The following is a 24,315-nucleotide window of genomic DNA, read 5'->3' on the forward strand; positions in this document are numbered from 1 at the left end:
TCGCGCCCCAAGGGGCCTCGCGCCCTGGGCCGTTTTTTTTTTTTTTTCAAATTCTTTTTTTTTTTTCAATTTTTTTTTCGTTTTTTCCCTTATAAATATCAACAGTCACGTTCAATTACAGACCTAAATGTGTACTAGTCTGTGCATATCAATAAATATATGTGCAATGATGCGCGTGTCTGTTGTTCAGTACAACTGCGTCAAACCAAGCGCAGACACAAGGTGCTCTGATCCGGATCAGGAGTGGAGTTGGGTGGAGTTGGAACAAACTGTCACACAATGTCGAGAGAACGAGACAGAATCAGGAAATTTCCATCAGGAGATGAAAAAAGAAAAAAAACTAAAGAAAATGGAAGAGTTTAATGCCTCTCTGAAAGGCTCGTTTGATAAATTTGTTACAAAAATCACCGATCCAACCGGGTCTCAAGCAGCCGTGGGGCCCCGCGTCAAGGCAAGAGATGATGATGAGGCAGGGGAAGTTATCCAGTATTTTGCTAATGTGAAAGTTAAAATTGCGCATATAGACACCCGATCCGACCCGAAAAACCCAAAAAATTTTGCGCGCGCTCGCTACGCTCACGCGCGAGGGCCCCCCCCCAGCCTGAAAATCACAGGACTTATCTGTGGTGGTGAAAGAAGTCAGCAGTATGAATTTGAAAGATGTGTGAGCATCCCTTCATGATAAACAGAGGGGGAACGCATTCTGACAGCAGTATTTCACGCTGTCAGAATGCGTTCCCCCTGTTTAAAATGGGTTAATATATCATTGTAGATATCTGAAATGTTCTTTTTGACTAGGAACAATTGAATTACAGATATCTGCAACACATATCCAGTCTAGCTATTAAATGTTAAAACGGCTTGCCATACAAGTTTGCTGGTCTACTCAGAAACAGTACTAAGTACATCTATAACGGGACTGGGGGGGATGGTGTAGGTTTAGGTTTATTAGACAAGAACATACACACCAACAAGACAGTGTACAAGCGGTGTCACAAGAACGTTTGTTTTCATTCATAGGCTTCATTTTCTTTCCATCAATACCTGGTGGGCCGGTCTAGGCTCAAAATGCCCGGGCCGATTTTTTGTCCCAGTCCAGCCCTGGCCTTAATTCATGTACCGCCTGAACATTGGGACGTGAAAAGTGGCTCCTAATAATGATAATTGAAATAAAAGCAACCCATAAATGTTGGGAAGTTGGAATTTGAACAAAACTGAAGGAAAACTCTTAACTTTTTATTTCTACAGAAGTGCCCTCTGACACAGAGACATAAAAAAGAAAGAAACATGAATGTCTTCATTAGGATCAATGTTTATCGGCACAAAACCAGCTGAGCTGGATCGATAATAACAGGATAGGTGTTTAAAATAAGAAAAGTTTTTTCGAATACAGAAAAAAATCTTTAAAAATATGTAATTGAATTAAATGAATTGAATGGAAAGTACATGACTAATATAAAGAAATTACAACAATTGTATTCAAATTAATTATATTAAATTATATTTAAAAAATATTTTAAAAAATGTAATTTAATTTGAAAAGAAAACTTTAAAGCAAAATAGAATATGAGACAGAAAACAACAAAACATAAATAAAAAGACCCTGGATAAAGCCAGTATAGAAAATGGATGGATGGATAAATAAAAAATATGATTATATTTTCCTAAAACAACAGCAACCCTCGCTTCCCTCGGTGAACCAGCTGAAACGGCCCCAGTTATAAATACTGTGGTGCTAAACCCACAGAACAAAGTTTGTCGTCGGGCATAAATTCCCTTTACTGCAAACACAATTACACAGAAGAGAACATCTGTCTTTCCCAAGACATCATTTGTTTCAAAAAGTCTGTATATTTCTGCCCAACGGACGCGTCCAGTGATTTTGTTGGTTTAAATCTTTCACCCATTTTGTTTGCTGCTGATTTTGTGTGTTGATTTGAGGGGAAACCTCAGCGAGTTGCAGGCTGGCGGAGACGCCGACCACAGGCTCCCGGATCCAGACTCGGTGACAGACCTCGAGGTGACATTTGCTTTTATTCAGCGAGAGCACTTCAGCACTTAATAAAGCATTCAATCACGCCGCTGTTTCTCAAGGGCAGACTAAGTAATGTAGCCACAAGAAAAAAAAAAAAAAAAAAAAAAAGCTTTACATCGTGACTTTTCTTTGAACAGAAACGTCTGTTTCTCTTTATCTGCTTTAAAATGATCAACACCTTCACCAAGACAAAGTCCTATGTGGAGTTATAATGACTGATTACATGTTTTTACTTGCTCAGGAAAGGAAGCTATTTACCAAAAAAACCTGAAAAGGTGTTGCTCTCTCTTCCTACATGCACCTGCATGCAATTTTCTACATGTAACTGGACAAGAAAAAAGGAAGGAGTCGTAGTTTTTAATGCCGGTGTAATTTCAGAGGGTGAAGACTGCACGTTGCAACCAACAATGGGGCGCTTGTGAGCTATATGACAGCTGGATTACAGTTCTTTTCTGTTATTGCCAAAAGAAAAAGCGTGCAGATGAGGCGGGCAGACCACCGTCTCTTTGCTGAAATGCTTATATACTGTAAATCTTACAGGTAGTCTCTTGGGTTTTGCACCAACAAACTTTTAATGCTGCACCAGCTCTGCTGTGTGCATGCAGGCTAAAGTGAAATTCACTTTGAGTGTGCTCTCTGCATCTCCTCTCATATTTCAGCTAAACTGCCTCCTCGGCGGGGCCAAGGAATGCATCAAGCACCATAAATCAGCCGCTTGATAGGAACTTGGCGGCCAGACAGCAGCGCAAAGAGCTGTGTTATGTAGCTACAGTACAGTAAAGATGTTTTAAGGTGAACATTACCATCTTGGTAGACGGGGACGAAAAATGAGAGGGAGGATACTTTGATTCTGGGGAGTTTTGTGCAAATGACAGAGCAATGAAAGCCCTTCTCACCTTGTTTGGCCCTCTGCATTCCTTCGACTCGTGAATCACTTTCACTAGCAGGAATGCAGGCCCTCAAAATCCAGTCTGGGGTGTTTTTCATTTCAGTAAATAAGGTGAAGTTTTCGACTCGGGGACAAGGTCTTTTATTGTGAAAGGTCTGCACAGGTGGGTTTTTTGCTGGAGCTCCCGTCTTCTGAGCCCCTCTTGTCACGGTGAGATTGAGGGAAAGAGTTCATGTAAAGGAGGCAGCCGGCACTGTGTGTGCCAGGTTTGTTTGTCACATCTCCGCCTGTCTGCGCCTTATGCAAATGTTCAGGGGGGGCTGGGAGGGACGGCTCCATGGGAAACTGCTGGTGCTAATCCAGCATGTTGAACAGGGGAGGAGAAGAGCACTTTTCAATAAAACACCCCCCACCCCTCTGTCAAGTCATACACACACACACACACATACACACACACACATTCACAAACAAACAGGCATACACACACACAAACACGTGAACAGCATGCTCTCATCCTATGTGCACTTCCAAACAAACATCACAGGGAAAAGCACAAAGACGTTGGTGCACACAAGTTCTCTCCCTTTCTGAACACTGAACACCTGTTTCTATTCGGTGCATCCAAACAGACATGAATTAATATGTGAACAAATCCCACGATCTTAAGACCCACTGTCAATCCGCGGGGTGTAATACCAGGGCGCTTTCAATGAGATAACAACGAGCCTCAGCATGATCGGCCTGTACTACCACCTAAAGATAGACTAATAACACGCTCCAGCCACGGTCTATGACTTAGACTATGAAATTTATGCAAATTTGCGTGGGAATGTGCGGAGCTGAGAGTGCTATTTAGGACTAGTGCATTTTTCAGACGGCTCTCTTTTATTCCCCAAGCTCTCTTCAGCTACATTTTTGCAAACAAACGCAGGCTGTTGTCTGAGGCCTCGAGTGTCCCTTCATGTAGGCTGAAGTTCCTCCTCGATTTTAAAAGGAAAAAACACACACACACACACTAAAAAACAGCCTTTTAAACGAAGTGGAAATTTCCAACAACTTTCATCCACTGTTGTCGCTGATGGACGAAATAAACGGGTCAGTATGTTTTTTGTTTTTTTTTTAAACACGGGAAGGACATTGGTACCATTCTTGGTTTTTATGGTGAACAACACAAAGCAGCGGTGAACAAGTAGCTAGCTTGGCCTTCAGTGAAGACTAAAGAGGAAAAATAACAAGTCTGGCTCAGGCTGAATGAAATCCACCAATCAGCATCTCTATAGAGCTCCATCACTGTCATGTTAGCTTGTTTCATTTTAGTTTTGGTCATTTAACGGATAATTGCTTGAATGATCACACCAATGCAGTTTCACTCCTGACAAAAGTATTTGTCATTTATTGTTTAGATGAACTTTACCTGAGCAATTTTAATGTTTTAAAATGATACTTAAAGGCAAGTTAATGGGTTAAAAAGCACCTGAACTGGTTGGTAATACTTTTGGTACAATTTGAAGATGTCTTAAGGGCCCATGTTCATGTTTTCAACCAATTATGTGCAAGTGTAAACACCGTTGGAGGAAACGGACGTCATACTGGTCAGGAGGGAGCTACCTTGAATGTACTTTGGCAAGCACTTCCCAGTCATAGATTTGTTAATTTACAGCCGGGTTCAGAAGTTAATGGTTTTTAATGCTGTTGCTTTTTCACACCAGGAATTAGCAGCAACGGAAAAAAAAAAGTCAATGCTCAAAAAAAAAAAAAGTGTCAGATTACAGTTTGGAGCTGCACATTTTTTATCCTGTTGATTGATGAGACCAAATTTGATTATTGACATGTTTGGAGGTAAAAGGAAGACGTTTGATGACCTGAAAACACCTTCACATTCATTTAGTATGGAGGTGGTGCCCTCATGTTGTGGGGCTGCTCCGCCGCTCCAGGAGAAAGGTACACTTCACAAAAACAGACAGCATCATGAGGAAAGAATGTTATGCGGATATTTTGGAGCAACATCTCAAGTCATCAGCCGAGAGTTAAAAGCTGGAAAGTGGATGTGTTTTCCAAATGATGAATGACCTCAAGCATACCTCCAAATTATTGACAAAGTGGCTTAAGGACTACAAATTGAAGGTGTACCGGCCATGACAAAGTCTTGACCTCAATCCAAAAGAACATTCGTGGCCAACGCTGAAAAGTGTGAACAAGGTCTGCAGACTCGTCTCAGACTCGCCACCAGTTCTGTTCAACGTCAGGAAGAAATGTTCCCGAATCATTTGAGCCAAGTTAAACAGTTGAAGGGTTATTCTAGCAAATACTAACCGAGTCTATGTACCGTCTGACCTTGAGGGGAGAAATTAAAAAAAAGGCTGTTATCGTAACTAACATTAGACAGGAAAGGTCTTGTAATCTTTCCTCTCAGAGATGAAGAGAAAACAGTTTTGGTTTTCCTTTACCGTACGAAAGCCTTGGCTTCCAAGTGTGAATCAGAGGAGATTAAGACCCAAATCCCAACTAAGTAGTTATCCCTAACTCTAATCCATAAATGTTTATTGAGACGAATATTGGACCTTTTGGATCACAGAAAAGTTGACGTCAGGGACGCGAGATCCAGTCCGCTCAGCTTAGTTTAGCATCAAAACCCAAACAGAGTGAGAGTTATCTGCAGCTCACGACAGCTAACCATGTGAAACTCATTTATTTGCAGATTAAACAGTCAACATAGATGCCCAGTTGTTGTCTAGAGGTCTTCGTAGCTGTTTGAACTTGGCAAATACACCCCGGACAGTGTACTTAACATCACAAACCGCAATCATATAGGATAGGTTTTGTTTCCTTTTTGTATTAAATTCATGAGTTTCATGTAGTATGCACCAAACACCAACATAAATCAGCACAAATTCGGCCTTAATTACTTCCTGCAAGATAAAGTGCATTACACTCATACTTTGATGCCAAGAGAGGACAAAATCAAATTAATTCATTGCCTGATTCCAGCTGCACGCAAGATGAATTTTATATTCCTCCCATAAAACTTGGGGATGTGACAGAGTTCTTTGTGCTGGCATTGGCCCGCGTCCAGCAGCCCAGTCCAGCCCCGGCGCTCGCAGGTTTGTGTGAGAGTACTCGCTGTGCTCCCACCCCCCTCTCCATCCTCTCTTTGGTACACAGTCAGAAGCACGTCGGACAGCCACGAGGCGCCGTTACCATACTGGTATAAAAAAAAAAAAGGGGGGCGAAAAAAAACCGGACAAACACAAAGGCAATCAGCAAATCCCCTTTGCTGGAGCTCTGCGAAACATAATAGCGCAAAATCATCATCTATTTAGCTTCGTCAAATCACTGACAGCAGGCCTTGATAAAAGAGAGTGGAAAATATGTAGGGTGCAAGACGCTGCCAAGACCCTCATCGACAAGAGACCCCTATTGAAGCCAGATGTTGATTCAACTGGCCAATTTTGATAAATGGTATAATGATTACCATTATAGATTGAGTAATTTTATATCAGCATGCCACATTGTTGGTCCTCTTTAAAGGCGGCCAAATGAACTCTGGTTTACGCCCGAGGCCAGGTGGGCTTTTCTTGTGTTGGTGTGCAGCATGCAGTGTCTTAATAAGCATTGGGGGTGGGGGGGGTAGACGGGGCACCTGGCCTCGTGGGCACCGCTGACGGTTTGTTGTCGTGACCAACCGTCCAGCCGAGTCCTGAGCCCGTCACACCGCTCTGTAATGAGACTTAATTGGTTCTTCAGCCCCGACTTTTGCCTCCTCCAAGGTCCTCAATCCCATCAGAAGGGCTTACTCGACCAGAGCTTTACCTACTTGACCTGTTGACCCATTTGGATGTTACCTTGTGTGACTCTCCCAGGTTTCCGGCAGGTTGATTCCGCTGTGGTCCAGATACCGCTGGCCCGTCTGAGACGGGGGTATTACAGTAGATTAGCTGGAGTAATACCGCGATGGAACATCGGTGCGCGGGGTCATGGGATTGTCCCGGGATGAGAAAACTAATGTTTGCTTCTCTGTGGTAACTGTCACAGACACACTTCTGAGAATCAACACAAATCCAATTAGCGTAATACTTAAATCTTTTCTCTGATCTGACACTGTCCTTATTCCAACCTCGCAGAAATCCCTTGCTCGGGTTGTTTCTTTCCAGTGTGACACAATCTCAAGTATTTCTTGCTTCCTCTCTCGTGAAGACAGAGATGAAGGAGTTCGGACGTTAGGTACATGGGATTCAATTAAAAGTGACAGTGTGATTTCTTTTTCTCTTATTTTCCGAGCGTCGTCCCCAGATCTAAAAAAGAAAGGCCTCTAAGCACTTACACAAGGGAGTAATTGAATAGAAATATATGTGAATGATATCAGATCATGTTACTATCTAATAGGAGATCAGATGTGTGTCAAATCAATTATGCATTAGCTGAGTTGCATGTGGTGCCATGACATTTCCTCCAAACGGTTTTCTCCAGCTGTCGTGAACACAGACATTAATCGCTTAATTAAATGTTCAACCCTAAACTGAATCGTTTACATTTTATCCCCCCCCAAAAAACCATATCATCCAAAATTTACAAGGATCGAACGCTGATAAAAACACACACAAGAAAGAGTCTCAATTATGAAGTCATTTTTGTAGCATAGCTCATTTTATTGTTTAAACAGTTTTGCATAGGAAATATATCCACTTCCAGTAATTGACTGCAGTAAAAACAGCTGCTAGCAGTATAGGCTGGATATAACAGTAACAATCACAAAAAGTTGAGCCTTTTATTTACACTGATTTTAATCTTGTGGCAATTTTAGCCCCTGCATCAAATGTAACCAGCTTGAAGGCATCGCCTAATGCTTGGCGTTTTTAAAAATCAATAAAAGAAGGGATATCAAGGCCTTCGCTATACAGTTCACAATGGACACCTGCAGCTCCTAAACTGTAAAATAAAAAGATTCAAAACAAAAAAAAAAAGAAAAAAAAAACAAACAAAACAAAAACAGGTTTCCAAAAGTTTCTCTAAAACGTACATTCAGATACATACATAGACCTTTGCACACACTTGCAGTGTAACTACAATCACTACTGGAGACTGTTTACATGTCGTTGTGTTGGTGTTGTTGTTGTTGTTACAGAAGGTATCCACCGTGATTCCTCAAACAGCGTGAAATGTGTGCGCAGAGGGAAGTAAAAGTGCCACAAGACCCCTCTCCCCGCCCCCCCACCCCTCTCTAAAGAAGCATAATCAGCCCCGCGGAGGAAAAAAAAAGGCATTTTTTCTTCCTGTTACTGCACTTAATGTAGCACTGACCCTCCCGTCCCGCTCACAGAAAAAGAAAAGGAAAAAAAGGGGGGGGGGGGGGTTCTGATCAAATTTTGAACAAGTTGAGCATTCAAAAAAAAAAAAAAACTACAAAAAAAAACATCAACAAAAGAGCATTTTCCCAGATTTACCACATTCTTTTCTGTGACTTTTCTTTTTTTTTTTCCCCTCATCACAAAGGAAAGTAAGTCTATCACATCCTACGGCTATTTACAACAGACACTTGGACAGCTTGAACAGGCACTGCATTGCTATTTTCTTGTCTCCTTTTGGTGAATGTTAAATCCTGTAAAAATGCTGGTTTTCATGTTTTTTTTTTATTATTATTTTTTATAAACAACCTGATGCAGAGCAACTAGCAGCTAGCCAAAGTATGGAAGATGTGTATTGCTCATGTGGGATGAAAGCGACAGATTTCATGTTTCCCTTACGTCTGCAGGTACGCGCCCCTCTCAATCCCGACAGGAATTCTTTACAATTAGTTTAAAATAAAGAAAAAAAAGGAAGAGAATCACACATATTGCTCGAGTGCCACAAGTCCTGCTTTGCATAAAGTCGCCCTGTCGCTCTGTGATCCCTCGTAACTGGCGTCGTAACACTGTCTAACATCCAGATCTGCCTCGAAGCTGCTGATGGGTTGAACGCTGATTCCTAAAAGTCTCCAGAGCTGTCTCGCGGGCTACATTCAAACCAGAAAAACCAAAAAAAACAAGCCACTGCCTCAGCCAGAAGGTGCAGTACCTTGTCACGAAGCACCTGAAACCAGGGGGATGTCTGCAGGGTGGATGGAGGGTTTTCTGTCATCACATCAGGCTTTTAACAGCCAGTGAAAAAGTGCAAAATGAACGATGCCTTTTATTTTTTCTCTTTTCAACGGATCTTTTAGGAGATTCTTCAGAAGAACATCATCTGCTTATGAAGCACGTAGACGGCTCGGCGGCGGCCAGATGTAGCACCGGTCGCCTAGCAACAATTCCAAAAGGAAACAAACATTTTTTTTTTTCTCAAAGGAAAAAGAAAGAAAGAAAAAATAAAGGAAATAATCTGGCAGATTAATCGCGGACGTTTTTTTTTTTTTTTTTTTCCATTGGAGATTTTACCCTGCTTCTCGCTTAAATTCAGGTGCATTCTGGGGCCTTTTTTTTTAAACTGGTTTAAGTGACATCACTTCCCAGCTGCTACAAGGAACGCACTCGCATCACAATCTCGTCGGACAAGAATTCACACCCATTTCCAAAAAGAAGAAGAAGAAGAAGAAGAAAATAAAGAGGGATAAAATCACATCACTCGCTACGGCCACACTAATAACAGCAATTCAAATACTCATGTTTCCCAAATGGAAATATCTACGAACTAACCAAGTTCAGAAATAATAGCATTAATAGTAATAAAGAAAAGGTAAAAAAAAAAAAACACCTTCATTGTTGTGGGTTGGTTTTTTTTTTTTTAAATATATTTACGGACTCCCACCCCCCTCCCGCCTCACCCCACCTCACATTTTTCAATCTTTACATACAGGACTACAAAACCTGGTGAAAACACCTTCAATTCTACTAATGAGGGAAATCTGGAGAGCTCTAACTCAAATCCAGCCTCTAACGCAAAAGAAATAAAACGTCAAATTAATATTATTATAATTTTTTTCCTGAACTGGAACTGACTTGTTTTCCACAGGAATGAAAATTTACAAAAATAAAACGGGTTTCAAATAAGAAGTCCCCAGAAAGTTTACAGTGTACAAACTCCTGTCCTTAAGGCAGGCTTTTTTTTTTCTTTTGTACCCCCGTCCAAAAGAAAAACCCTCATTTTTCTCCCTCGCTGTGTCGTTCGCACGCCCAACTCACGAAGTCGGCCGCGTGAACGCGCCGACGCTGCTGAAGCCCACAGACTCCAGCAGTCGGGGTGTTCCCCTCTATGTACAGTCTCCTTCTCAATAAACAGCGACAGCACAGTGGCCCTGACACATTTTATCACACACACCCACACACACTTGGGGACGATGCACTTCAGTGGGGTCTACGATGGCCAAAGGTTTGCAAAAATCAACAAAGAAGACGGAGAAGTGCACAAACTTTTATCTGTCTTACATTTTTCTTTTCTACATAAGAAATCGGGGGGTGAAGACGGAGAGATTGAGCTTGACTTGAGGATCATTTTATAACAATGACTTCAGCTCCGGAGCCCTCTGCTCGCGCCGGAGGGCCCTCGGACGTACCGCCTCTCCGAGGGAAAACGCTTTCTTTCACGATTGTAAGGAAAGAGTGCAAAAAGGTGTCGGTAGCAGCGTCGGCAGTGCCGCTCTTTCTGCAGGAAATATCTAGCCTCTACTTTCAAAATGGTAAGATAATGATTGATATAAATAATGCCCTGTAATATGCCTGAGATTTAGTGTGAGACTCAGTTCTGACAACTGCACGTGGGGAAAATATGATTGCCTATGTGCTATTTAAGTGCTATTTTTTTCTTCTTCTAGTGGATTCTGTTTAAACTTCTACCGGGCCGCCGGACGTGGAGTTGGAAAGCACCACTCTTCTGTCATCCAATATTTACTTCAACACACTTTACTGGCTCTGCTTGAGAAGTACCGTAGGAACTGACATATGTGCATATCGTATATACATTTATACAAATCTACTACTTATAAAATACTTTCTAAAGGCTTGCTTGAGCCTGTCTGGAACTGATTTGGACAGGTCTCACGAGCATTAGTCGGTGTGTGATTGTTGCGCAGGTCACAGGCCACTTCGCTGATGTTTTTAAGGCATCTACTTGGGTAATTGCATCCTAACGTCGTACGGTGCTGCTGGATGTGCGCAACTGTGTCCGTCCTCAGTCGCGCGCCCTAAGGGATCCGAGAGTAGGTGGGGTTTCTATGCGAGATGATCTCTTAAAACGATTGTCGTACTCAAGTCAAGCCGTCTCCCGTGTGAAAAAGTGAGCTCCCTCAAAAGGTTGCCCGCGAGCACCCGAGGCGGGAAGTTGAAACCAAAGCATGATTTATGGCTCTACGTAGTAACCACTCACGTACGGGATTTTGTTGTTTTGCGTATGGTAGGTAGCGCTGTAGCTCGCAGCCTTGAACTTCCTCTCGCTTACTCCTTTTATGTTGCTCAGGCAGAGAAAACAAAGCAGATGATAAATGTGCTGCAGTAACTTCTACTTAGCCTGGATAGCTATACCCACTCAAACTCAGCCAATTCCACTGGTACAGAACGTACCGAGCCAATCGCAGTGGTATGTGGGCGGGGCTTATGCAATGGGATGTTGAAGACAATTTTTTCAAAACAACAAGGATTTGAATCGCTCGTAACTTGGATAACCAACGTTTTTACAGAAAAAGCCTGGCTGTCACTCTGTCCCTCTAACTCGCTGCATCCAGAGGAAGCCGAAACCAAAAGAACCAGACTAATTCTTTCTATTGAAGTTGGAAAACATTCGGGATGGCTGGCCAGGATCATTTTTACAGACAAGGCAACGATTCTCTAGATTGAAGGAATAACTCCTTAGGTACCGTCGCCCCAAACGTTGAGGTTCCCCCGGTGTGATGGCCATAGAAGCATAAATCACGCGTGAGAGTCACAGCAGACCAATCAGTGACTTCAGAGCCATGAATTGGGTGCTTTTTTTTGTTTTTTAAAAACACATTTCCAGAAAAAAAATCCAGCCCTCCCCCAAATCTCCAAATTCATATAACACTGGAACACGTCTCACTGTCACCTACATGCTAGAGAAAGAAAAAGAAAAGAAAATCAGACCTTGTCCTACACTGCATAGAAAGCAGTCCCCACTTTGGTCAATAAAAAAAAAAAATTAAAAAAGGGAAAAAAAACACCCACAACAACAACAACAACAACATCATCAACAACAACAACAACAGCAACAACGACGAACAACAATATCAACAAAATAAATGCATTACAATATTGTCTATCTCCAAACTAGCCTCTAATAATTGACGTATCTATAAGCACTACCTACATAGGCAAAACTTGGTATTGCATAATTTTCATAAGTCTGAATTTCCACCCTCCGCAATAGTAACTGGAAGATGAACGAAAATGAGCGCTGGAAAAATAAAGAAAATAAAAGATGACAGGCTATTAGAAAAACCACCAAAATACTGAAAAAAAAAAAAAAAATGCTGGTTGATTACAAACTTTAAAACAGCAACTATACACAGCCTTGATATGCAATGTAACTGTGAGATAGAGTAGTACATGAAGTTAAAAATCAACAATTTCATTCAGAGTACAAAACAATTCTTATCATAAAAATGTTAATTTTTTTTTTCTATAATGATAAATGCAGCAAAAAACAAGTGTAGTGATGTCTCTATATTCAAAGGCAAGGCACGTAATGTGGACTATATGTCATCGTGCAAATTAAGAGTATTGGAGAGATTTTCCTTGTGTATGGATTGGATTGGAGAGGCGACGGCCGCGAGAAAAACGCCACGCACGATTACAGATTTCAGGGATTCGCCACCACCTGGATTCACAATTTCAGTTTTCAACCTCTTCCACTTTAGAAGTAAACCTTGCACAAGCCAACAGTACATTTACATCAATAATAAAATTTTCCATGAATTAACACTCGGAAGTCCATGTTTTTCTTCTTCTTCTTTCTTTCTTTCTTTCTTTTTTTTTGTAAACACAAAGCTTTACAAGCTGATGGCCGAATGCATACGCGTTTGATCTCAATGCAAATATCTAGAAAATATAATACCTCTTGTGCACACTATGTGTGTCTTATTTCTTGACTTGAATTTTTTAAAATTTTATTTATTTATTTTTTTGCCCCCAAAAATAAATTAAAACGATCTCCCCGCAACGAGGGGAAGGGCTCAAAGTAAGTGCTGGTTCTGCTCAGCGCTGCACAGGTAGCTTTACGCCTGCCTTTCGACTGCCTTTCACGCTTGATGTTTTTCTCATGCGAAGAGACGGATATGTGACTGAAATCAAATTAAAATGTTCACTTAAACATTTTACCCATAAAACATTTACTAATTATCCCCCTTCCTTTAGAGTCTCAGGGCTGACAGACTGATAGCTTCCCTTCAAAGAAAAAAAAATTCAATTGCACTTGCCTCTGTCGCTATTTTTCTTATTCTTCGTCGTTTTTTTTTTTGTTTTTTGTTGTTTTTTCTTTTTCCATTTTTCCTTTTGAAAAGGAGATGCAAATTCATTTAGGAGGGGTCCAATCTCAAGCCTAGCATTTTTAGTGTTTTTTTTTTTTTGCTCGTTTTTTTTTTTCTTCGAAAACTGCATCAAGAGTTTTCAACTCTTGCCGTAAGTGTTTACGTTAACTCTCGAGATAAGTAGCAGTAAAGAACAAACATAGTCAACACATTTCTTTCTGAACAGAGTCGTATCACAGTAAACTGAAATCAAACGGAAGAAGAAACACTCTGAATTCACAAGTTTTTGTTCCTATGATGTACACAGTGAATCGTTTGATGAGGGAAAGCCTCTTCTGAAGAGGTCGCAGAGCTTAGAGTCTCACCTGCCATCCACCAGGCAGGTGTCAAAACGCAGACCCCCCCCTCCCCCCCCCCTCTCTCTCTCTCTCTCTCTCGCTGTGTGTGTCTAAACATAGATTTTACATCTTCATCCATCATGGAAAAATAGTAGGAATCGCTGCTAAGAGTCTAGAGTGTCATGCAATAAAACATTAAGGCATCTATACATCACAGTATTTGAAATGGATTGAAAAGTTCTGCAAACACAACAACTGACTGGTGGGTGGTGGGCGAGTTGCCGGGAGACAGCAGACCTGAAGCGTCCTCTTCCTCCTCCTTTCATCTGAGCCGTCCCTCATCTTCACTTCAGGGCCAGTGTCCATCATCGGGGAGGTGATAGGGGGCAGGGGTCAAGGAGGGTGGAGAGGGTGAGATGGTGGAGGGGGGGATGGGGGGGGGGGGGGGGGGGGGGGGGTTAGAGGGAGGATTTGCAGGGAGGGGGATGTTGTGCAGCACCTGCTGCTTTGCTGGTTTCATCCATGGCTGCGGACACCTGTGGTGCGAGCTCTGCACCACCAAACACCCCCACCCGACCCTTCCACCTGCGGTGACGGGGAGGTGGTGGGGGGGGGGCGGGGGGACGAGGAGGGTCATCCGGGCCTCTGCGTGCTCAGTTCCCCGTCTCAGCAGGGACCAGGGGCTCACCAATGATGTTTATGCTGTAGTTCTGGTGGACATTTGTTGGCAGAATCGGAGTCCCGTTCGACACTTGGAATGGAACTAAGCTCGCCCAGGTACCAGGACTGCGGATGGAGGAGACACACACACACACAGACACACACACACACACGCACACACACACAGGGAGAAAATAACATGATCAATAACATGCAGTCAACTTCCTCTGCTGATGCTGGCCGACTGAGCTGCCGTCGTCGTGAGGGAGGCCTGCAGGCCTCCCTCCCTGCACGGAAAAGCATGAGAAGAAGAGTGGTGGTGGTGAAGGAGAAAAAGGAGGAAAAAAAAAGAAAAAGAAAAGTGCGGGGGTCCTTATGCAGAGCTGTCCCATCCCTATTCATCTCACGCTAATGGCGAAACAACACGGCGATTGTTCCTGGGGAGCAACGGTGCTAACTGAAAACGCGCGCGGGAACAAACAGCGTGTTGTTCCCGAGGGCTGCTGCGCTACGTGGATGTCAGATAATTAGCCTCCCCCCCAGCCCTCCACCACCACTCTCCTTTTCTTCCTCACAGGCCCCCAGTGTGTACTCATCTAACGCCCCCCCACCCCCCACCCCGGACCCCTCGCCACCCCCTCACGACACCCTCGCCTGAGCCTGAGAATACCTGGCTGGTTCCCCCCGCCGCCTGATTCAGCAGCCACTAGCTGCGGGGTTAAAAACGGCAGCTAAGACCTGATAGATGACAAAGGGCAGCAAAGTAAAATAAATACAGAGAGAAAGAGAGAGAGAGAGAGGGAGGAAAAAAAAGGGGGCGAAACAGACCGGCTCGCTATTAGACAACAGTGTCTGCGCTCATGAAAGCGACTCATCAAGCAGTCTGCTTTTTATACAAATCACTCGTCACCGCTCTTATGCCTAAAACAATGAAAGTGCAAATTCAATTCACCTCGTGGCCCGAAAAAAAGCCGGGCTCTTGAAAAAGGAGTGAAAGCAAGAAAAACAGAGCGGAGGAGATGTATTCAAAACAAAAGCAAACATCACTCAAGTTTTCGCCCGAGTTGTGGAGCAGAAGGAAGAAAAAAAAAGAGAGAGAAAGAGTAAGACTTCAAGGCTAATCCTTTCTAACAGTTTTTTTTTCTTCTTCTGCGCGACCCGTCCTCGTACAACCCTCCCCTCCTCCTCCCACTCTCCTGCTTTCTTCACTCCCTCCCTCCTCTCCTCCGCCCTGCCAAAAAATCATCGGACAGGAAACGAGGGATTAAGTTTTTCCTACCTTGCTGAACAAAGAGCGTACAGAGCAGCCAATGGCTGCAGCTCGCTCTCTTTCCTGTTCTTTCTTTTTTCCTCCCTCCCTTCCTCCGTCTCTGTTTCTCTTTCCCTATGAAAACCCCTCTCAGGTAATGGCTTACACGATGGGGACCACACAGCTACAAAAGGGCACTTGCGGGCTTTTGTCTGCGGATCGGTTTTAATCTCGTTAAAATCGATGGCTGTCAGTCCTTATCTGCATCCTATAAGTTAAAGCTGCACTAAGCAAGATTTTCAAAATAGAGAATACTTCTTTGTATTAGTACGAGTGTGTGTGTGTGTGTGTGTGTGAGGGATCAATTGAGACGGGAGGCCTGCAGGTTTACCTTGTTAGTATGAATGAACCTTGTTAATGTTATTGAATTCTTGCAGAACAAGCCTCAGTGGTATTTTGCCTCCTATGGTTCTCTAAATGAGGGGAGTCATGCTCAGATAATGCTGAAAAAGCGCTTTCAAAGCCTGGAAACGGAGCTCTGCTCGCTCAGATCCGTCAAGCAGCTCCTCCAGGCTGCAATTACGACCTGCCAGCATTTCAAAACACCTCCACGTCTTCACGCTCTGCCTCCTCGAGAAGATGTTTCGACGACTTGACCTCCGTCGCCCGCGCTTCCTTTTCGCGGTAACCTCTAAGATGGCCTCCGTCTGCCCCGTCCCGCTTCCCAAAACCTCACTATTCTGCTCCCAACGAGCACAGCTTGAGCATACAGCGTGCTTCGTTTAAGGATTAGCTCACTAAATTAGATTATCTAATGGCATCTTAATGGATTGCTGACCCATTTCCTGCACAATGGCAACATGCGAGTCTGGTAGCTTTTTAATTCGGAGGCCTGTGCCGAGGAGGCATAGCGGAGCGCCCCATCTGAAGGCCGGGCAAGATAAAAGAGGAATCCAACAGATTCCATCTATACGTTGAACGGCTCGGCGCAAGTAATCCATCAAAGAGGGGAGAAATATAATAGAATTACCATCCTGTGCGAGTAATAAAATAAACTAAAGGGATCTGCTTTATCTGTCCTCATTACTGTACGGTCACATGGGGCGGGGAGGAGGAGTGAGCCGGGGCCGCCAGTGGAAAAAGAGACCTCAAGCTCCTGCAGGGGGGCATTTCTTCCCTGCTACCTCTGCTTGCCTATTAGGAGGCCTGTCGAAGGGGGTTCTGCAGTGTGCATTTGTGTTTATAACTTCATCGAGCGCAACATGGCCCGTGCACACACACACACACACACACACACACACACACACACACACACACACACACACACACACTCACACACACACTCAAAACACACACACACGCACACACACACACACACACGTATCCTCTACATATCCAGGGAAAAGGGGGAAAGAGGAACAGGAAAAGGCTTAGCTCAGCTTGCTCGCTCTGCTGTGCTGAAACGGTTCAGGTCCGTCCCCAGAGAGGGGGAGTTACTGTATAGAAGCGAGAGAGAAAGAGAAAAAGAGAGAGAGAAGAGAGAAGGAGGGGGGGTGGTCTGTAACTTTTAGTTAAAGAGAGTCGAGCATGACTTGAGCATAAAGTCAAATAAAGCTTAGTTTGTTTAAACTCGGAGGAGAAGCGATCCTCACATGGCAACGGATTTAGACCTGAAACGACGTCTTTGATTCCAACGTTTGACTTCATGAAATATGACGATCTTGTTTTGATTGACTGCGATTCAAAAGAGGCGAGCTGTTTTTTTTTCACAGTTTTAAGTCCCTCCTGCAATATTAGCAGTCTGGACCAGCGGGGCAGTCGAAGGCCGGCGCGATAACATGTGACTCTTGGTGAGATGTGACAGGAAATATGAAGCTTAAATACTTGCGTTATTGTGCATTTATATACATATAATAATAAAAAATCTATTCCCAGAAAATGACTCATCCAAATTCAACTGTCGACTAGAGAAATAAGTATTATGAGAGGGAGGGGGGGAATGAAGGAACAGAAACGAGGGATGAGAAAACATGTGAGGGGTTGTTTTTTTTGCTCTTTTTTTTAAACGAAATGCATGACCTCATCTCAAAAACCAAAAAGGGGGAACATCTGTGATAACAGCCACAGCTCCTGACCAAAAAAAGTTTTTCTCATAATGTAAAGGGTGGAAGATCAAGGTAATCAGACATTCAATGACTTTATGAATTTCAAGGGTATAAGTGTGTGTGTGTGTGTGTGTGAGAGAGAGAGAGAGAGAGACGGCATGAAAGAAAAGGTTACCTTTGCCAAGTAATCCCCAAAGTGTCGTCAGTGGCACTGGGGCCATAATGCCTGCCGTTTTGAGTCACGCTCCAGTCACACTTCCTCAGCTGTCAATTGAAACCTAGCAGTCAGATCACTGGGCCAAGACAACTTCCACTTCAGATTACACTACAACTCAACACTGTATACACACATGCATGCAGAAGAGCTTAGAGCAGGAGCAGCAGAAATAATAATAATAATAATAATCATAATCATAATAATAATAATAATAGTAGTAAAAAAGACTCCAAAATGAGTCCAAACTGTTACAGAGAGAAAGAAATTAAAGGATAATCGTGAATGGAGTGTTTTCATCAATCAGAGCAGACATGAAGTAAAATAAAAAAAGCATGCAATCACAATTAGTGGCAACATCTTACATAGAAGCACAAAAAGAAAAAGAAAAATGCAGTTAATCGGTTACAAAAATGTGAGTGGCATGTCAGTAGTTCATCTGTGAGCAGTCGCTACCTTTGAAACTGGTAATCTAGTGAAGCCATGCAGCCCGCTGGATGCATGCACCCTGTCGATAATGACTGCTTCATTGTGAGAGCACTCTCAGATCCGGGACAGAGTGCGCATGCCCTCAAGCATGCAGTCTTTTTTTTTTTTTTTTTCATTAGCTAACTGTTTTTATTGATTTGGGGTCACAATGCAATGAAGTTATTGCACACATACACACACACACTCACACTCACTCTCAAACACGCACGCACACTAACCTCTTACATACAGATTACAAATTACTGCAAAAAAAAAAAAAGGAGCCACACAAACTGCGTCTCCTTTGCATGCATTATGCGAGCGCACGTGTCGGCAATCCAGCTGAGAGCTATCTCTGCCAATACCAACCTAACCTTGCCCTGTGGTCAACACACTCATTTAGTAATGCATCGGGATGAAACTGCACTGTTAGCACTCTGCGTGCGGCGGCCGACGCTTTGCAGAAGCTCTTAAGAGAGATTTAATCAGATATACGCTGAATATTCAAAGCCGTTCTTCAGCGGTCAAGAAAAAGGGTTTCTCTTTCCTCCGAGCACCTGGACGCACCCATCAGAGGATGGTGGCGGTTTCCCGTTTTAAATTAGAGAACGCGTTTTAATGCGTATGTTTTCTCAATTTATTCCAGCGAGGAGAGAAAACACAATGACCCTCAATCGAGCTTGTTTTTAATCTATAAGTGTCATTTGATCAATTGCTTTTGAACAGCTGCGGCACAAAAAAACAATGCAGAGTTGCTCTATTCAGTGTGTTTTTCTCTGTGTTTATCGAAAGTTAAAGACACTAACCCCCCCCCCCACCCCCCAAACGCCAGAGCCTGACAATAGCTCGGAGAGAATGTGCGGCTGGGCCAGACGCTCGGTGCCACCGCTCCTCGAGGGGCTCGCCATCTGTCCGCTGGCACCGAGACATCAGAGCGGCGCGGGCAGCCGGGAGAAAGGGGACGGAGCCGGGGAACGTTAGCAAACAGATGCGGGCAGATTGTGGATTAGGATCCTTCCTTAGATAATACCAAATGACATCTGATCGCGGATCTTTCCCAGCGGAATGCTGGATGGCGGCGTTCCCCGGAGGGGTTAACCAAGGCGAGAGATGAATGGAGGGTTTTCACACGTTCGCTGCCTGGGATTCGTAGAGCAGGTGTGAGAGCGTGTGGTGTTGCTGTTTTGTTTTTGTTTTTTTCATTTTCAAAGCCTGCTCTTTATATGTGTGTGTGTGCCTTTGTGTGCATTTACACACGTCTATTTTAGCACAGCCACATTTAAAAATAGGCTTTTTTTTTTTAAACTCCTAACCAGTTAATCAAATTACAGTATAATATGTTAATATAATGAAATATGAAATTGTATGAAGGCTTAAAAGTTCAGTTTGAGGTTATATTACAAGAATAAAACCATAAAATAATATAAGTGCATGCTAGTTCTTGCATGGGTGGAAATCGCGGATCCTAACAATCTCACACACAGGAGGCGCGTCCGCCTGTTTCCCAGCTTTAGTGCTGACCAAGCTCCCGACCCCGGTTCTCTGCACACACCAATGTCATCTGCTTCCCTCTCCTATCAAGCGCTGCCGCAGAACCTCTGCAACTCGTCAACTCCGGAGTGTCAAAAAAAATGCACAACCTCTCGACCTCCCCGCAGTAAATACGTCACTGGCGAGCGAGGACGACGACAGAGGGGCCTGTGAAGAGTCCGCTCGGCCGCCGGGCCTCTGCAGGCCCGCTAAATCACAGCACAGAAAACAAAAACAACCAGCAGATGCAAGATGGATCAGCAGTCAGGCCTGTTTTCAGTCCCTCTGCCTGGATGAGGCGTGTAATAATCTGTTATGTTGGCTCATCTGGTTCCTTCAAATTTTAATGCAACTGTTCCTTGTTAATATTTTACAGTACTTGAAGGATATTTACAGTACATGTCTCACTGAAACTGCAACTTCTGACAAAAGCAGCTCTGTGGCTCCTTGGAGCGAGTTCAGCAGCTCCGCTCTCACACGGCTGCTGTCTCGTGTAGTCACTTGGTGCCCCGCTGAAAGAAGTAGCACGGCTACTAGAAAAATGTGGAAGACAAACGGTGCGACATCAGCCAAGTGAATCCTCCCTCTCCTCGAGACGGGAATAAAAGCATCTCACAGCTGACGAACTGACAAACATCCTACCGTCTCTCGCTTTTAAAACAAAACAAATCACTGATTTTATGAAATTCGGGAAATAGAAAGAATAAAAAAAAGAGAGGGAGAGAGAGATAGAAAGAGAGACAAAAAGAGGAGTGAGGAAATAGAGGCCAGCTTTGTCATTTTTACTAAAAAAGTGGGCAGAGGAGAAACCCGGCGATCATTATGGAGCTGCGTGCAGATGCATTCAATTAGTTGTGGTTGGAGAAGCCTTGGCCTCAGACCAGCTCTTTCAATAAGACGGGGTGGGGGGACGGGGGGGGGGCACTCGCTCTGGTCTGACAACACCACAACAGCTCTAACCTTGCAGGCGCACGCTTACGCACCCACGCATAGATGAACCCACGCATAGATGCACGCAGGGCTGCCTCCCGTGTCCGAGGACATCCTACTGCAGGGGCGATGCCAGCGCTGCATATTTGGCTTGTAAATAAAAGGGGGCTGTAATAAATGACGGAGCTCTGAAGTAACTTGTAAAGGAAATGGATTTGAGCACAATAAGCCCCTAAAAAGCTCCCGCGTGTCCCATCTATCTACGAGCAACAGCAGTACAGTCACAGCGACCCTTCACCTTTATGTCTGCCTTTAAAATAAACTCGGGGGAAACGATTGGACCTTCGCATCCACTCGTGGAACTTGCTTCCAAATCTCAGGAAAAGTAAAACCTTTTTCTAAGATTAACTGAGCAGTAAAAACGATTTCATGTAAAGGAGATTTCACTTTTCATTTGTCCTGCCAACAGTTAATCCTACGCTTCACCATCCCCTAGCAGTCCTGATCTGAACCTGCGAAGCACTCGGGACCCTCGGCTGATGCCTACAAATCAAGATCAGAGTGTGACTGGTTTTTTGGAGAGGGTTTGGATTTCCCACATCTGGAGTGTGGGGAGAAGTGAGGGACAGGAACAGAAAAAAAAGAAGGATAATATAAAGAGCAGGTGAACTGAGTGCTACAGTGGTGGTGAGACTCACCTGTTGCTGGTGGAGGAAGGCGGGATCTCTGGGGCTCAGGCCCACGAAGCGATTAGCCGTGGGGGTGCCAGGGGTTGAGTAGCCTGGGTAACATGAAAACATTCTTGCATTAGTAATTTCAGGAATCTACACGTACCAATCTGCTGGAAGCCGGCATAAATAAACAGCCTATGTGGCGTCCCACAAGGTTCAATTTTGGGCCCACTTGTAATTTCTACAACAAAACGCTTAAAAATCCCCAAATGCCAGTTTTATTTTGATGCTATACATGTGATGATTTCATACAGTAAGTTTTGATGTCCTTGCGTTATATATGACTGAAGAACATCTTAACACCAGCAACCGAAATCATTTTATTGCTCCACCCTAGGTAGCAATTCAAATCCGCTTATTGTCAAAAAGGTGCTGAAGCACAGATTTCCATTCTGGTGTTACATTTCAACCATTTTATTGTGTCAAATTAGTTATTTGAATATTTGTGGCTTTAAAACATATGTATATAATATACATCTTCAAGGCAATATACCAGTAATTACAAGTCTTTAGTGGCAGCTGTTCAAAGTGGTCGACCCACGGCATGCAAAGGGTTTGGTGGCGTATCAGGTGATGAGTAGCGGTGCCAGAACCAGACTACTCACCTTCTGTTGACGTAGTGATGGGCTTGGTGTCGGGCATGGAGAGTGAGACGGGTCTCACAGCACCGTGGTGTGGGGAAGGAGCCAATACTGGGGTGAAGTGGCCCGGGACCTTCCCGACGCCCTGACCACTGCTGTTAGGCTGCAAGGGGGGGAAACAGACAAGCAATTTGGAAAAGGATTTAAGGAGGATAATACATTTGTTTCTCTGTTTAGGGAATATTTGAGTGGTTTGATATCTGATGGGCGGAGGGATGTAGAAGAACCACACTTGTTTTGTTCAATAACAAAACCCGTAACATTACGAGAGGACATACTTTGTCCCGTGACTTACGTTTACAAGCTCTCGCTCGCTTGTAAATGTGCAGTGGGGCAGATCTCAATAAACCAAGACAAGCATGCAACGACCACACGTTTACAAAATGGTGCGCCCTGAACGAGCCGAACATCCCATCAGAGCGTCCCATCTCCTCTTTTCAGGGGACACCACTGCTGACGAAATTAAAGCTGACGGCAAAAGCCGGCTGAACCTTTGTTGGTAGGATTGCTTGAAGAAAAGATTTTAGGACTTTCAGCCGCTGTGTTGTCACAGTTATTACAGATGCTTGTTTTTTTTTGGGGGGGGGGCATTAACAACAATAGCTTCTCCCTCGGCAACAATGAGTTTCCTACATGATTCCACACAATGATTTTAATAGTGCTCATAAATGGACTTTAAGAGGACCCGAGCGTGAAAAGCCAGCGAGAGCCGTGGAGTGACCCGTCACAATGGCGTGAATGCGCCGCTATAGAGTAGCGAGGCAGAGGGACTATATAGGGGGAGGCGGGGGGGATAAAGGAAGCAAGTGGGAGCTACTCTCAAGACGGCTGGAGACTGTCTGGGCCGCTCGTTTCAGGGCCGCCCCGAGTTCAAAACTCAAACAGTCCTTTTTGGGGGAGAATCGTGTCCACGGGGTTCCCGTCCCGGTGAATGGGATGTTTAATTAGAGTGTAATATAATCTGCGTTAAAGCAAGCATAAAAACATTCTGGCACTCGTCCACCGGATTATAAGCACAGTTATTTGCTGAACCCCCCCCCCCACTCTCCTCCATCCCACCCCTCACCATCCTCCATCGTTCCCAAACTGGTCCTCTCTAGTACTCTCTCTTTCTCTCTCTCTCTCCCTTGCTGGACTCCACCTCACTGGCCCATCACTCCCCCACTCCCCCACTCCCCCGATCCCCCGTTCCCTCCTCTCCTCTTCCCCCAGCACCCCAGCAGAGGGCCAGTTAATTCTGCACAAGAGCCGGGCCCCGGCAACGGCAAATATTTACAACCTTTATCATTCCCTGCGGTTTTTCTCTAGAGTAACAGTCTCCCGCCTCCTCCTCCTCCTTGTCCCCCCCCCCCCCCCCCCCCCCCCACTCCTCCCCCTCTCACCCCGCTCCCTGCTCTGGAGATGGAGCCGTCTACGAGGCCTTTGTTTACAGTGAGAACAGCAGGGAAATAAAACGCACATAAATATCACAAGGCTCCCTCATCTATAGACGCGCTTGCTCGGCCTCTGCACGCCGGCGGTGGCGTGATCCCTGAACGTACTCGCTACATCGTCTCGGTGCGTTTGGACGTCATTAATATCACCACAACTTCCAGTTTGTTGTTTTTTTTCTTCTTTTAATCTTAAAGACTATAAAGCAGCAAACTGAAAACACACATGCCTTTTATTACAAGAAGTGAAGAAGAAAAAAAAGTCGAGAGTTTGCCAGCAACATTTTTCAACTCGAACTGAAATTATAGGTTTGTCTCTTACTATTAATATCCACATAATACGTTATATCTAAATATAAATGGCGGGAGGACCAGAGCTATGTTTCTATTACACTCTTAAGTACATAAAAAGGCCGCTCTGAGGTTTGTAATATAAATACTTTTTCATGCACTTCTGCAGAAATGTCATTCTGAGCCTCGCTGCAAACGGAGGTAGTGAGGAAAAAAAACAATAAAAAAGGAGCAAAATACCAACGGGGCAGTAAGGAAATACAATATGCTGTATTTTATCTGTAATCACTTGAGGTCAAACGGGAAAGGAGCCCAACGAGATAAAGAACGAAGACCCGAGGCGGCGAGAGTCTGGCC

General features: G+C 44.1%; 1 protein-coding gene across 7 annotated transcripts in view; it reads right to left on the bottom strand.

Moving 5' to 3' along the window:
* Positions 1 to 12,856: 12,856 nt before the first annotated feature.
* LOC133420751 (nuclear factor 1 B-type-like) overlaps positions 12,857 to 24,315 on the bottom strand; it is a 59,590-nt gene continuing 48,131 nt past the window's right edge. For 6 of the 7 annotated variants that reach the window (XM_061710540.1, XM_061710541.1, XM_061710545.1 and 3 more), the window contains 4 exons: positions 22,202 to 22,340; positions 21,564 to 21,646; positions 17,899 to 17,987; positions 12,857 to 14,495 (listed from right to left, as the gene is read on the bottom strand). In XM_061710540.1, the coding sequence (XP_061566524.1) occupies positions 14,363 to 14,495; positions 17,899 to 17,987; positions 21,564 to 21,646; positions 22,202 to 22,340 (444 nt within the window). In that variant the 3' untranslated portion in view covers positions 12,857 to 14,362. The remainder of the gene's footprint in view (positions 14,496 to 17,898; positions 17,988 to 21,563; positions 21,647 to 22,201; positions 22,341 to 24,315) is intronic. The other variant, XM_061710544.1, reaches the window with a different exon arrangement.

Source organism: Cololabis saira, chromosome 20, assembly GCF_033807715.1.
Source record: "Cololabis saira isolate AMF1-May2022 chromosome 20, fColSai1.1, whole genome shotgun sequence".
Taxonomy (NCBI): Eukaryota; Metazoa; Chordata; class Actinopteri; order Beloniformes; family Belonidae; genus Cololabis; species Cololabis saira.